This window comes from Rhineura floridana, chromosome 3, assembly GCF_030035675.1.
Source record: "Rhineura floridana isolate rRhiFlo1 chromosome 3, rRhiFlo1.hap2, whole genome shotgun sequence".
NCBI lineage: Eukaryota > Metazoa > Chordata > Lepidosauria > Squamata > Rhineuridae > Rhineura > Rhineura floridana.
The window spans coordinates 112,112,035-112,127,327 of record NC_084482.1 but is presented as its reverse complement, the minus strand read 5'-3'; the positions used below and the strand labels follow the sequence as shown (position 1 = coordinate 112,127,327).

The 15,293-nt window shown below is 42.2% G+C and overlaps 1 protein-coding gene across 2 annotated transcripts in view; it reads right to left on the bottom strand.

The window, feature by feature from the left end:
• Nucleotides 1-15,293, bottom strand: part of NDST1 (N-deacetylase and N-sulfotransferase 1) — a 43,234-nt gene that overhangs the window by 5,285 nt on the left and 22,656 nt on the right. For both annotated transcript variants that reach the window (XM_061617376.1, XM_061617377.1), the window contains exons 5-13: nucleotides 14,170-14,355; nucleotides 11,665-11,793; nucleotides 10,907-11,089; nucleotides 8,161-8,257; nucleotides 7,163-7,286; nucleotides 5,722-5,896; nucleotides 4,430-4,600; nucleotides 2,667-2,776; nucleotides 918-1,020 (exon numbers count right to left, since the gene is read on the bottom strand). In XM_061617376.1, the coding sequence (XP_061473360.1) occupies nucleotides 918-1,020; nucleotides 2,667-2,776; nucleotides 4,430-4,600; nucleotides 5,722-5,896; nucleotides 7,163-7,286; nucleotides 8,161-8,257; nucleotides 10,907-11,089; nucleotides 11,665-11,793; nucleotides 14,170-14,355 (1,278 nt within the window). The remainder of the gene's footprint in view (nucleotides 1-917; nucleotides 1,021-2,666; nucleotides 2,777-4,429; nucleotides 4,601-5,721; nucleotides 5,897-7,162; nucleotides 7,287-8,160; nucleotides 8,258-10,906; nucleotides 11,090-11,664; nucleotides 11,794-14,169; nucleotides 14,356-15,293) is intronic.

Sequence of the window (15,293 nt, the reverse complement as noted above, 5' to 3'; positions counted from 1 at the left end):
CCCCAAAGGAAAGCTTTTGAGACCTGGCAGGACCGGGATACTCACTCGGGATCAGGGTGGGTGGCATTTTCCTACTCATATTCTGCTTATAGAAACTGAGCAAGGTTGTTCACCTTTGCAAGCATCCTCCCCTATCCCAACTCATCCAGACACTAACCATACTCACCCAGACCTGCTCAGCTTCAGCAAAGTGGTTGCCTCAAGTCCTTACAGATCATACCCTGAGGCACAGAGGTGCACAGAGGTAACACAGAGAGGCAAACCTAGGCTTACTATCAAGTGTACACTCAAAAAAGGTACCATCAATCTTTTTACAGCTCCCTGTAAAATTGTTTACATTTTTAAGGTTACGCCTAAAAAAACAAAGGTGTGTATGAACCGGCCCTAAACCACAATTAAGTCCCATTGAACAAACTAGAGCACTTTGCTGTTGAAAGATAAGAAGGGAGGCAACATTTTATGTTGATTCACCCCCCCCCCCAAAAAAAGCATTCTAATTTTTGGCCTGTTCACATTTACGGCTAGCATTATAGAAGTTGCTTCCCCATCCCACACCTCCCCAATAAAGCCTCTGGATATGGGAGCCAGCTGGGCACAGACCTCTCACATAGGTATTTTCCAACCCTTCCATCTTAGAAGTTATTTGTGTATTTGGGAAGTTCATGAGCATATCTGTCTCCCTTTAATGAGCAATGATCAGGTCGGAAAAGACCACCTGCCTGGCCTTGCCCACATTTCCCATATTCAGACGCTTACTATAGTGGCATGGGTGTTCACCGTGGGGAAGTGTCTTTCACACTGCTAGTGGCAAGTGTGGATGGTGTCTATGGGCTCTGTAGATCAGCAAATTCAGCAGCTGCACAGTGTGGCAGCATCTCCAAAAGGCCACGAGAGTTCTTGTGACTCCAAGGACTTACATCTAAATCCATCTCCGGATATCTCCTTCCTTTACTTTTCCCCAAGCACTTGGTTTTCCCTCCTTCCAGCAGTTGGCACCAGAATCCTTTTTTGGGATCAAACCTACAATGGACAAATCACAAAGATGGAACAATGTTCCCCACACTGCCACCATCTTTTTGCTTTGCAAGTTGGAACAATTTAACCATTTTTACAAGTGCACCAAGGTAGTTATCACATATTTTTAACATATGGAAGCAATATTTTTCAGGACCAAAATGAGTCCCATTTTTCCAGACACCAATTATGTGAAATTATCCCATTATCACTTTTGGCAAAGTAGTATTTCTGTATATAGTATAAAGACTTCAGAAAACCTCCAAGAAAGCCACAATAGCAATAGTCAAGAGAGGGACGTTTCTATACACTACTATTTGCCTTTCTGAATTATCTACTTATTTCATAATATCAAGGATTTATTTATTTTTTAAAAGCATGGGGTGCAGGAACTGTGGCTGTTCTTAAATTGTTTCTTGTTCTTAATTTAGCAGCTTCCCACGCGTCATCCCCTAAACTGAGACACACAACAGGATCAGCTTTTATTTTAAAAAAGATACACAAACTCTTAATTCATGCCTTTTATTTTACAAACTTTTTGTAAAGCATTTTATGTTTTGCTTATTTTTCTTTCAAAACCAGCTAAAAGTGCTATATATTGGGCAATACAAAATTAATTGGTGTTTGTAAAAAAAAAAAAGGTATGGATAATTTACAGATGGCCAAACTTTTTATGACTGCAAATACTCTTAAGGATAGTTGTCAACCATTAACTATGCATATGCAGTGCTGTAGTCAAAAGCCATGTTCATCCCTCTAAACACAAATAAGAAAAGTTCAATGGATGCCAAGAGCAAAGCCACACACTTCAAGTAGCTCAATGTTAATTTCCCTTTTTCTTGGAAAAAAGCCACTTGAGAAGGGGATGAGGAAAGGAGAACTGATAGAAGGAATGATCAACCACTTCCTCATCTGCTGCTTCTCCGCTCTAAATCATCCGCAGCAGCTGTTGCTTTCGGCACTTGCTTAAAACTTCTTTATTTAGGCAAGACTATCCAGACATGTACTGTAGATGTTGATCTGTTTTATTATTATTTTTAGCTGATTTAAATTGTTTTAAATATGGTTTTAATTACTTGTTTTTAACAGTTTTATTTATTATTTTCATGTTCTTTGTAAGCTGCTTAGAGGTCTTTAGATTCAAGTGGTATATACATTTTATTAAATAAATAAATAATAATAAATACTGGACTTCAGACATCTATTGGAGAACTGCCTGGGACTTTGTTGTGGATGTTGCTGCACCTTCTCAATGTCCTGTCTGCATTTGTTCAGGATCACTGCATTAATGAAAGTCCTGAAGAATACTAGCCTTATTCTTATTGTAACTAGGGTAGAATGAACTTATTTCTCTCCTATCCATAGTAGGCCATTATATTATCTGGAAAGGCAGGCTTGCAAAACTCCAGAGCACTCTCTCTCTCTCTCTCTCAATATATATATATATATCTGTACAAGGGAATGAGGTCAACAATCCAGTTCTCCTAAGGCAGCTTCTCAAGGCGACTCCTCGATAGCCAGAAATAAAGTCTATGCAATGTGATGGAGCCTAATAAGTAGGAATGGCACACACACGCACACACACACACACACACACACACGAGTATTAAGGGCCTAAACTGGCTCAAGGGGAACAGATGAGAAGGACTCACGCTAGAGTTTTGTGGTAATCAATGATGTTTGTCACTCCAAGAAATTTCTGGACTGTTTCCATCACTTTAGCTGGCTCTGTGCGTAGCAGCTTGCCATCCAGAACAAGAATCTGAACGAACAGATTGACAAAATGAATGAAAGAAAAAAAAGGACCCATATAAATCTGGCTCCTTAGGTTCAACTCTGCTTCACAGTACAATCAAATCCAGTCACAAGTACAGAGCCTCAGGGCAACCAGAGGTGGTTTGTCTCCCAAGCTATGGTAAGAGGAGCAAAGCAGAAACAATTAATGATCCAGCTTCACCTCTCTTCACTGGAACAGACTGGAAGCAATACATGAATCTAATTACAATTTCTATTCTATCCCTTCCCAATGGAGCAGGGCCAGCAAGTAGTGCAAAAAAAGGGGGGGTTGTATTCAGCTATGCCCTACTCACGAGTACACCCAATAAAATTAATAAACCTAAGTTGGGCTGCAATACATGTCTACTCAGAAGTAACCTCCACTGGGTTCAATGGGACTTACTCCCAGCTATGTGTATATTGGATTGCAGCCTTAGTCATGTTCATTAACTTCAATGAGTCTACTCTGAGTAGGACTAGTGCCAAATACACCCATAATAAGAAGTATGCAACACACAAACATTAAAAGTTACTGCATTTTTGCTTAACCATGGTTGTTGAATGCCAAAATGATCTAACAAGGTAATATAAATGTAATATAGTTATAAATGTAGTATAAAGTATGCTGATGTTCCATGGTCTGAGGCAGTATGCAACTGAATTCCAGGTTCTGGAACCTGCAGGAGAGGAGAGTGCTGTTGTGCTCAGGTCCTGTTTGTGGGCTTCCCGTAGGCAACTAGTTAGCCACTGTGAGAACAGGATGCTGGACTAGATGGGCCTCTGGCCTGATCTAGCACACGCTCCTTATGTTCTAATAGAACTAGGTTGATTTGAAGACCTAGGCCTCATCTTCCATAGAGCGTGAGCCAGTTACCTCAATTTAGCCAGCCCAAAACAAGACGCTTATGCACATCAGAACAACCTGTATCTATGGAAAAGAACTTTCAATACAGACCACAGTGTAGGCTTTTCCATGTAAGCATCTTTGCGGCTCATTTCTTTGTTTTTTTCTTCAACATAACTACATGATTACTATTTAATGACTACAAAATTACTACATCAGTGTACAAAATCGTAACTAACAGCCACTGCCTTCTTCGAAGTGTTTGATATACCAAGCCAGAGAGATCTTCTCCTTTTGTCATCTGCAGCAGGATTTTTGGAAGAACTCAACACTTTTTTATTAAATGGATTTATTTTTATTGTCCAAGAAAATGCATAGATTTGGATTTGGGGGTATGCTATCAGAATTGCCTTCATACACTCTTATATTTTTATTAGGTTTCCCTTTAAATATAGCAGGCCAGATCAGCACAGAAAGTGCTTCTGCATGGTTGCATTTTTTGCTCTTTTAACATAACAGAGTACTAGGGTGGTGGCAGTCATCTGATAAACTCTTTCTGTTCCCCCATTGTCAGCTGATCTTTGGAGGCTAGCAATTTTGGTATGGTATGGAGCTACGTATTTCAGTTCTCCTAGTTCCTTCTTACAGACTTTTACCAGGACAGTAAGGAATTTAGCCTATGCAGAAGTGGCTTCTGCAACACTCCATCTTCCCATGATTGTGCCCTGAGAGCCATGTTACTGTAATCACAGTTGCCAACTTTGATAACACAGAGCTTTATATAATACTTCCTACCTGGTTGGCATGGAAATTATTCAACCAGCGTTCGATGTGGGTAGCATACCAGCCGGGTACTAGGCAACGGTTCTGTAATGTCCGAAGCTTCTGAGAGGCCTCAAGCCCAGCTGTGATCACCTCATGAAAGGTGTACTTCAGGGCAATTGGATCATCATGTGCTCGCTGATGCTGTTTAGAAAGAGACAGCATTGGAGAGTGTATTACCAAAAGAAAAAACACACAGATGCTGTAGTGTAACTATCTCCCTTCAAATAAGAAATCATTTAACAGTCCAGTCACACTCAAGAGTCCGCATAAGCAGAAGAGTAAGAAGTGCTAGGGTAAGACAAGACATCATGCACTCTTCTTGCAAGGGGTATCCTTAACAGATAAGAGTTCTTGTAATATATTATTTTTATTTGCACAAATTCCAGTGATTACAAATCATATCCTTGATCCAAGGTTGCCTGTAGGCTGCAGTACATGAAGAATACAAGGAAATCCGAGTACCGGGTGCAGTTACCATAGCTTCTTAATTTGTGTCTGAAATAAGAAGCACTAATCTTTTTTGTTTTAGAGTTATTGGGGGCAGCATCTGCAAAGTCTACACTGTCTTTCAGACAATCTGTTTTTTGAGAATTCATCCTGATTTATTTGCGGGGAGATTAGACAATGTTACACCAAGCAAGTGCTATTCCACACTTCCCAATCACTTTCCTTATAGCAAAAACTTTGAATGAGGGGAGGAGGAAGTGGGTTTGTCGCACAAGAGCTCCAAATCACTTTTAAATTACTCCACTTCAATTTGCCACCCAAAAACAGAGACAGTCTAGAACCATCCTACCTACCATATGAAGCATCCCGAAATATAAATTTCAGTCACGATAGCCACCCACCTCTCAAAAAGGTACAAACCAACAGCAAATAAGATACTTGCATCCATCAGAATATTCAATAAAAAAATTCCACTGGTAAATTTATGCAGCAGTTTTGAAATACAGTTTTGAATATGGCAACACAACAGTAGAGTGTAATCACAGAAAACTATATGCAGGGCAGTCTCTGTTTATATAGATTCCATTTTCAAAAAATCTAATGCCCACAGTTTTTATACAGTGCATCAAAGACAGAGCAACACAACACAAAACAAAACCAACTTCTGTTGGGAATAGGGATATAGCAGGTGTGTGTGTCTTTTTGCCTATGCATTGGAAAGTATGTAGAAAGTAATCCTAGCCCTACTATGCAATACCCTGAGAAAATGCAACAATTTAGGACAAAAAAACCAAACAAACGCCAGAGCTACTTACCTGGTACCATGAGTAGGCCCGGTCTGCTGGGTTAATGAGGATGGTGATTATTTTAGCTTTGGAAAGTAATGCAGCTGCCCGCCTGGGTGCTACTTCCGAGTCAAAGTAATTGGCACTCTTCTCAAAATAGAAGTCAGAAGTGGTGTTGGACGGGATGGGGAAAAATTCCATATACCTTAAGAAATGTCAGTGGTACAAAGGGAGAGAGAGAAGGTATTGGGTGAAGGCAATACAAGAATGGTTTGAGCTCCTTCCCTGATGCCTACTGTTCTATAGATAGTCATCATTTGTGGGTTTTAAAATAGAGCAAGGACTCTGACATACCCAAAGGGTTCCTGTTTTCAGAAATATCCCAGACCAAAACCAAACCCATCAAGCCAAAGTAACACACATGGGGGAGGATGATGCATTTTAAAACATCTGCCTCGTTACTGCCTTATTTAGTTGTACTGTTATTGTACAACTAAAACAGTACTCTTCTAGATCAAAGGATTATCAGACTGAGATTTATTATGTTTATAGAGAAGACTAACAATCAACTGCCCCTTTAAGCACCAATTATTGTGGGAAGCGGGCAGGATGAGGGGCAGAACCTATTGTTGACTACCATCCTAGTAATGCAACAGATAGTAAGGAAGAAGAGTTTTTTGTGTGCCGTGAGGTGTAATATATATAGGAGACACAATATACTTCTCTTTTGTATTTTCTCACAGTAAAACAAAATATGCTTACAGGGCAGAACTCACAGAAGCTGGCTCTAAGTGTGGAGAGTACATAAAACATGCATAATCAGTTCTGCATTTCATGCTCATTGGGATGTTCTGCAAACAAAGCCGTGTTAAGGAGCCTTAAGATCTTTTGTATTATTGCTGCCATAAAGTAATTTTAAAAAACGCCCGCTTCTTTGTTGCTTGCTAGACATCTGTTGAACTTTCAGAGACCTTCAAGCTAAATAGACTGCAAATGTGAACATAGGAAGCTGCCTTACACAGAGTCAGACCATTGGTCCATCTAGTTCAGTATTGTCTACGCTGAATGGCAGCAGCTCTCCAGGATTTCAGATAGGGGTCTTTTCCCAGCCCTTTCTGGAGACGCCAGGGATTGAACCTGGGACCTTCTGCATGCAAATTTAATTAATTTAATTTATTGGATTTCTTAGTCGCCCATCTGGCTGGCCATCCAGCCACTCTGGGCGACGTACAAAATGAACAAAATAACACAAAATGACACACCAATACAATAACATTAAAATCTAAAAGCGATAACGGTAAAATCTAGCCTACCCCAAAGGCCTGCCTGAAGCAGATGCTCTGCCATTGAGCTACTGTCCTTCCCCCAAACGCTTCTGATTCCATCTCACTGACATTATGGTCCATGCTATAAGCCCAACGTGCAGCTCCTCGCCCTCCCAGCAATGTGGCTGATAGAAACTGAAGCCTACCAGTCAATGCCCTTGTGGTAATTATGTCCATTGAAGAACTGAATCTCCTCAAAGGTCTCCGAGCTTGGGTAATTACTACTCAGGTCAGGGTGCATCCCCAGGAACAGATAGAGGGCTGTGGTACCTTTACACAGAAAGGGGAAAAACAGAGCTGAAAACCTGTTCTTGCCAAGCATCTGTCAGATGTTAGTTCTCTATCCTTCTTGGATCTCAAAGTCCTTTGGATCGCAAAGTACTAGCAGGTTTAATATATATATTGTTCAAGATGGGTGCTGCGAGTTTGCCAGGTGTTCTTAAATCCTTTCTGTGTCCTGATCTCTCAGTACACAAATCCTGCATCTCACACCAGAGAACAGATGAAAATGAGACAATGGCCAGTTTCGTATGCAATGGTAAACCATGGTTTGTCTAAACCAAATTTTATAAACCAAGAAAAAAATGGCTTATGAATGTGGCTCGGTAATGGTTAATAAATCATAGTTAATGCCGCCCTGGGCTCCTACTAGAAGGAAGAGTGGGATATAAATCAAATAATAAAATATCAAATAATAAAATAAATAGTTATGCCACCAGACTGGGTTCAGGTGATCAAATAAACCATGCCTTAATAAACCATAGTTTAATAAACCGCAGCTTAGCCTTACACAGGAAAGAGGCCAATATAATGTTAGAAACATAAAAAGCTGCCTTTTACTGAGTCAAGTCACTGGCTCATCTAGCTCAGCATTGTCTACACTGGCTAGCAGCAGCTCTACACAGTTTCAGACAGGGCCTCTCCCAGTTCTTCTTCCCACTTCTACACGAGAGGATTGAATTTGGGACCTTCTGCATGTAAAACAGATGCTCTGCCACTAAGCTACCGTCATTCCCTGTCAAGGGATAGCCCTGAGCAAAACCGGACTGCTTACAATGCATTTTTACACCAAAGATGCATTCTGGCTATTGTGTGGCAGAAGTCGGCAGATGCAACTCTTCACCATCCCTGGGCTAGAGCTTACCTGTCTTCTGAGGACCGATGATTAGCAGCTTGGGGAACCGGTCACAAGTCTTCTCTTTGGACCAAATGTCCTTGTGGCGTTTGTCCTCACAGGGATCCTGAAACATTTATTACATTTAGATCCCGCCCTTCCTCCCAAAAGGAGCCCATGAGAACATACTGGGATCAAAGCAGTTCTGAATGGAAAATTGGGGCTTTCATGCCACAAAATGCAACAATCTGTTCTTACGGGAGAGATCCCTGTTGGCAGGCTGGCCAACGAGCCTATAAACCTGAAAGACACTCTACCCCAACATGGCCTATATGATTTTTAAAATGGCTTCAGTTTAGTTCATTTTGCAAGAAGATGCTGCTTGAGACTTCATGGAAAAAGCAGCTGAAAAAGTTAAGTCTGTCATCTCAACCAAGAGGATGATGACAGCCATATGCACAGGACAAGACTTTTGGCAATCCAATCAAAGCAATCCCAAAAGTAATTGTAAATGTTTGGCCCTATAGAGAGGAGCCCATGGTTCAAACCTTATCAAGCTAGCTAAAAGGTGAATGCCACCACCTGTCGTCACAAAATAAAAGTCCATCACCCTGACCATACGACTCATCGTAGGTATGGAAATTAAGGAAGGATAGTTGCCTGATCTGATGAATTCTGCATTCTCCTTTTGAGACTTTTGTCCAGAAAGGTATAAAAACTGGACTCCTAGGGTTGTTCTGGGTTCTGGTTGCCCAGTTCCACTATGAAATCAACTGCTGAATCGCTGCTCTGGGTCTTGGTCACCCACCCTGCTGAGTATCACTGTACCTGAAATCGCCTGCTGAATCACTTAGCCAGCCAGAACCCAGAGATCTGACTCTCCCCTGCTCTTCCTTCATTGTCTCTGGACCCCTGCCTGCTGAAACAGAAGTCCCCGCTTGCTGAAGCTGCTTCAAAAGTTCTTTTCAGGTCTCCACTACTTTTCCTGCTTTGCTCTGGACCTTTGCTAGCCAAAGCAGAGACCAAGAAGCCATTTCAGGACCCTTGCCTGCTGCATCTGCTGTTTCCCTGTGTGACCCAGGAGTCTCAACGTACTCCAGTTCGATTTCTAGATTGCCCATCAGGGCTGGGAAAGGTTATCCTGCTCTCTATCCTGTCTTCTGGAGGTCCTTTCCCTACAAATTATAGTCTCCACATCTGCTCCCTCTGCCTATCTTTGACTGTTTGTGTGACTGTGTTTCAGAAGCCATGCTCTGGTCCTCCCTGCCCAGCTGCACATGACTGAGGCCTAGAGTGCAAAGGGAGCCCAGAGAGAGAGAAAGGGCAGGCTAGTGTCTTTCTCAGTTGTGCTAACTCAACTCCCCACCATCTCCTCTTATGCCTTGTGTGGTTGCTCCTTCGTGTGTGTGTGTATTTGAGAGTGTATGTGAGTTTAGTTATGATTAGGTTTATTTAGCTAATTTCCTCACATGTATTGTTACTGAGCTAATCCTCACTGATGTCAATAGGTATGTATAAGTACTGAGCTACTCCCCACTGAAGTGTTAAATGTGTATATTTTGATTCTGTGTGTATATGAAAATGTAAATGTACTGCCTTCAAGTCAATTCCAACTTATGGCAACCCTACAAATAGGGTTTTCATCATAAGCGGTATTCAGAGGGGGGGTTACCATTGCCTCCCTCTGAGGCTGAGAGGCAGTGACTGGCCCAAGGTCACCCAGGGAGCTTCATGGCTGTGTGTGGATTCGAACCCTGGTCTCCCAGGTCCATCACCTTAACCACTACACCACGCTGTATATATACTGTATATATAAATAAATATCCCCATGTTTAAGATCTGTATGAGTGTAAGTTACTCGGTAAATCTGCCAAGATGCACTATTGCCAATGTCTAAAGATCCTAATTCACAAGTTTTGTGGAATGTGTGAATGTGAAACACATGCCTACAGAGGAGTCTTGCTAACATCCCTTGAAAGCCAGCAATGAGTCACATCCATTACAGCTAATAGGAAAAGGACCATCTTCTCAGCAAGTATGCTAGGCCTGCTTAATATCTTATACTCCAAGATCATTCTTAAGTGTCTTGGCTTCCCCAGCTTAAAAATGGAAGAAAGCCTTCACACAGTGCTCTGCCCTTCTCCAAAGATGGCATAACGATGTATAAAATCTAACCATGAGAAACAGACAGTGTCACACATTTGTTTTTCAGATCGACAACTGCTATCAGTGACTAGATTGGACACACAACCCATATTGCTGTGGCACTGACTGTTTCTAGACAGAAAACAAAGCAGCAGTGAACAGGCACAGCATTTAAATATTGCTGCGCGCACACACACACGCGCACACACACACACACACACAATCATCTAATCTAGTGCTTCCCAGACTTGTTTCCTCCACCCATGGACCACTTGAAAATTACTAAGGTTCTTGGCGGACCACTTAATGGTTTTTCTCCCTGTCATAGCAGTTATGATCGGCAGTGCTAGATGCTGTATGATTTTTTATTGTATTTTTACAGACACACCGTGGACCACCACTGGTGGTCTGCAGACCATAGTTTTGGAATCCCTGATCCACTCCATAGATCGTTCACGCTCATCACCACTGTTGCACTGGCTATACTGTCCGATCAAGAGTCCCTGCAGAACACGTAGCCACTTGGTTTGGTTTCAAAAGAACACAACAAAGCAAGAAGGAAAAAAGCCCACTGCAGACATTTACTTGAAGTCTTTGGCTGTGCAGGTCCAGGAAGGAAGTTGGCCCATACCTGCCACAGAGGATCTTTCTCCTCTGAAAATATCTGGAAATACTTCTGTGCCAGCTGCACAGGTGGGAGTGTCTGCAACTTCAAGTTAGTCCAGGAGTTGAGGAAGCGGACCAGGTGTCTGAAGGTGTATAAACCCAGGCGGTCGTTTCCATAGTTGGAGAGGTGAGTCATGAAGATACTGATCTTGAGGGGGAGGGGGGAGAGAGTGAGAGAGAAGAAAGGACAGCAGAAGATAAAAGGCAATTAATTGATATAGTGAGTCAAACTGATACTGCACTACCTTGGCTTCCATTTGTGGTTTATTTGGAAGGAAACAAACCACAAGCCCAAGTTCAGATGTCAGGACAAGCCAGACCATGGGGTTTACAAGCAGCAGGAGAAGTGGGGGAGGAGTGAACCTAAGAATATAGGAAGAGCCATGCTGGATCAAGCCAATGGCCCATCTAGTCCCATTCACAGAGTGGTCAACCAGGTGCCTATGGGAAGTCTGCAAACAGGAACTATGATCTGGCTACATAGCTTACAAATCCAAACTGTCTCAGTAGTGACCTGCTTCTTAGTCTGCCCCACGTTCACCCACAAAATACTAAGGACTATAAATCAGCATGCTTTTCGTTTTCTCAGTGATCTTGTCTTCCTTGTTTTTGTGCCCATATCTTTTAAATTTATATCAAAATGCCATGCTAATAATTTAAAAGAATAGGGTAGTTCTACATGCTGTAAGGGGGCCTTCCATTGCTCCTTGAGATGGAACTTACAGGGTTAAGCAGAACAGTCAGAAATAGCTCGCCTCCATTGATGATCTTATCCAGTTCATTGGAGCCACCAGGGTATTCGTTATAGAATATGGTATGTGTGAACAAGCCACATGTTTGTCGTGGGAGAACCTGGCAAGAAACAGAAAGAAAACATATAGAAAGATAATCATTTTGTCCCAGTTCTCCTTACAAATTCTGAGCAGATGGTCCACTCTCCTAGGGAATCATACACAGGTTGTCTGTCCAGTACCACCCACCTGTGCATCGGGTCTTCTACGGATAGTTTGACATTGAAGGATTATTGCACAGCCTGCAGCAAAAGCTTTTCCCTCAGACCACACAGACTATGGAATCTCATTCCAAGACTCCATGTGGAGGCAATACATCTTTCATTAACTCCTATCAGATTTTATAAAAGCTGCAAAAACATGTTAACGCTACCAGTCATTTGGATATTAATAAATAGCATTTTACTTTCTGCTGCAAACAATATTTTCAATGTTTTTTATTATGCTGACTGATTGACTTTGTATTTATTTATTTTAGCACATTTCTGTGTATTTAATTATTCTTGAAAACAGTGGGCTACCAAGCAGCCTGTGAAGCTGAGTGGGCAGGTTAGACATTTGAAAATTAATAAGTTTCTACAGACTTTATCAGCCTCTGGATCTAAGTAGTAGAAACAAGAAACTTTCTTTTGAAGTGCCTTTCCTGTTTGTACCGATGTTCTCTGTTTACACAGGATTTTCATGAGTTCTCACATTGTGCACATCTCTCAATCAAAGTCCCAAACCTGTTGATACATCTTTATTCCACTTCTGCTTTGGCACTATAGTGTTAAATCAATAGTGGTAAAAATTGCTAATTCCCTCCCTGACTTAACCAAGGGCACCTAAACCAGGATCAAGTATAGATAACTTAAAGCCTTGATATGTGAATAGGTCGTATCTGCTTATCAACCTACTGGAGACAAGCAGAACTTTCCTTTCCTTATAAACCTGGGTGGTGCAGCAGGGAAGACCAGAAAACTCAAGTTCATAGCTATGAAGCTCACTGGATTGTCTTTCACAGTCTTAACCCAAGAACAGTCAATGTAGTGTCCTCCAGATGTTAATGGACTACAACTTTCCTTAGCTCCAGGCAGCATGGCCAATGGTCAGGAATGATGGAAACTGTAGTCTGACAATATCTGGAAGGCACCAGGTTAGCTACCCCTGCTCTAACCTCACTCAGAGGGTTACTGTTATCATCTGTTATCAGAGGGTTATTGCTATCATACATTATTTCTTAATAGCGTACCAATCTGTCCCTTTGACATAACATTTATTTGCACCATCTGAAACTTATACCAACTTGAATTGCCACCCAACTTTGTTGATATGGCATTATTTATTACTCAATTCAGATGTTTCAGATTATAAATCTCTGTGCCGCTCACTGTCTATATGAAGCCACTCATAAAGATGATCCAGTGTTTTGGAGTTGGGCATCATCAATATGCTGATGACATCCTGCTCTTGCGCTCTCTCTCTGCCTTTGCCTAAGCATCCAGGAGCAGCTTTTTTTATCTGGGGCTACGGGCATGTGGATATGAGAAAATAGGGCGAAACTGAATCCAGACAAGAAGGAGGTAATGCTGGTAGGCAATAGTCATGGTCTGGAAGGGATAACCTTGCCTATGATTGATGAAATCTCCATGGCCCTTTCTCATTAGGTGAATGAGCTGAATACCCCTGGTCCTAGTACTGCTTCTTGAGAAGCAGTTCAGAACTGTTGCCAGGAGTGCTGGGACCTGCCCTTTCTTCAGTGGATCAGACCACACTATGTTGGTCCATGCTTCCACAGCTTCTATGATTGATTTTTGCACTGCCACTGCACCTTACATGGGGCTGCCTCTGAAGAGGACTCAGAAGTCTCATTGCAAAACACTGCTGCACATCTTGTAACAGGTGCTGGGTAACAAGTGCATATTCAGCTGATTGTGAACCAATGTCATTGGCCACCAGTTTGCTTTCAGGCACATTTCAAAGTGCTGCTTTTAACGTTGAAAGCCTTGCATGGCTTAGGGCCCTCTCATCTTCTCTCCCCATACAAGCTCTCTGGGCAACTAAAGTCTAGTAAACAGACTTTGTGGTCTGTTCCTCCTTTGCATCAGCTACAGCTACAACCAGGATCCAGACTCTTCGAGCAAGAGCCCCAAGTTACAGAACTTCTTCCTGGGAGAGGTTGAGAGAGATGCCTCTCTCTTCCATCTGGCCTTTGACTGAAAAGTGTACTGAAATTTGGCAATAAACCAATTCCTACTGGGCATACAGAGAGATGGAAGCCTTCCAAGCCTACATTTTAAACCAGGTATTAGGTCTTTGTTTTCTGTTTGTTCTGTCACGTCTATTAGTGAATTTCGCTAAACAAACAAATAGGGAAGATTTTCCCATTGGAGTTGATTGGTGTACTGCAAGAGAATGAAACGAGCCAGCTAAACCAGTTAATATCCTTCCTACTTACCATGATTCCATTGTGGATAAAGCCTCGTCGGTAGCGGGCTGGTTTCAGGTGAGGGTACTCTTCAGTGCTGGTGACTCTGATCCCCCACACCTGTTTCCAGGCCTCATACAGCTGCACATGGACTGGATACACCCCTGAATGATGGGGTGCCACTGCATATCCCATATCAGTGGGGATGCCATGCTCCTAAGAGGAGAGAAGACAACTCATAAATGTATCAGCCACAGTAACCAGTGGACTTTTAAGTCCATTGTGAGTGAATAGAATCCGGCTTTTAAAACTTTTTTTTTGTATTCTGCCCTCTACGAGATGCAGAAGGGAGCAGCAAGGGCGTCAGGCAACTTGTAACAGAGAGCTCTGCCACTGCTCAGTTTCCACACAGCACTTGTGTTGCCCTTTAGCAAATTTTGCTAGCAGGTTAGGCCTGAAGGCTCTTATGTGCTCACATGATCCTAGCCTGAGACGGAATGCTTTCCAACAGATACCAGAGGGTTAAATGAAGAAAAAAACAACCTGGAGTATTATATTATGATGCTGCTTTACAGCCAGCAGCCACTCCATGTTAAGTCTGGAGACACAGAGATGGCTACAGTAACACATTTTAAAAAGTCACAGCTTACACAACACTATGGAATACAGATTGCTACCCAATAGTTACTCAGTGCAGCTTTGGGGCTTAATTATTTTAAGAAAGTTCTGCAGGATTTTTGTGGTCATGTTTTAGCCTCTTGTATTTCCTTTCACATGCTCTTCTAATAGCAAAGAAACAACCCCCAACTTCCCTTTCTGTATGACATGCTTTTACAAAACTCTTCAAAAAAGGGAAAAGAAAGATGACTGATTTAATATTTTAGTTCTCTGCTCCCGAGTGGGCTTGTTCAAGATAAATCTCTGCTGAGCTGAAAGAGGACAAGCAGAAGTGAAGTGTGCATCCCACTGAAGGCCCCATTAAGGACTGGTTGCTCGGCAGCACCCATCTTTAAAAAAAGATACAAACTATGCTGAAGGGTGCTCCACGAGCTAGAGGGAGCCCCAGCTGACGAAGCGTCAAGGCGAGTTAAGCAGCAGAGCGAGTTCGGCAGCAGGGCGAGGAGGCCAGGGCCCCCTACTCTGCCCGTCTGTTC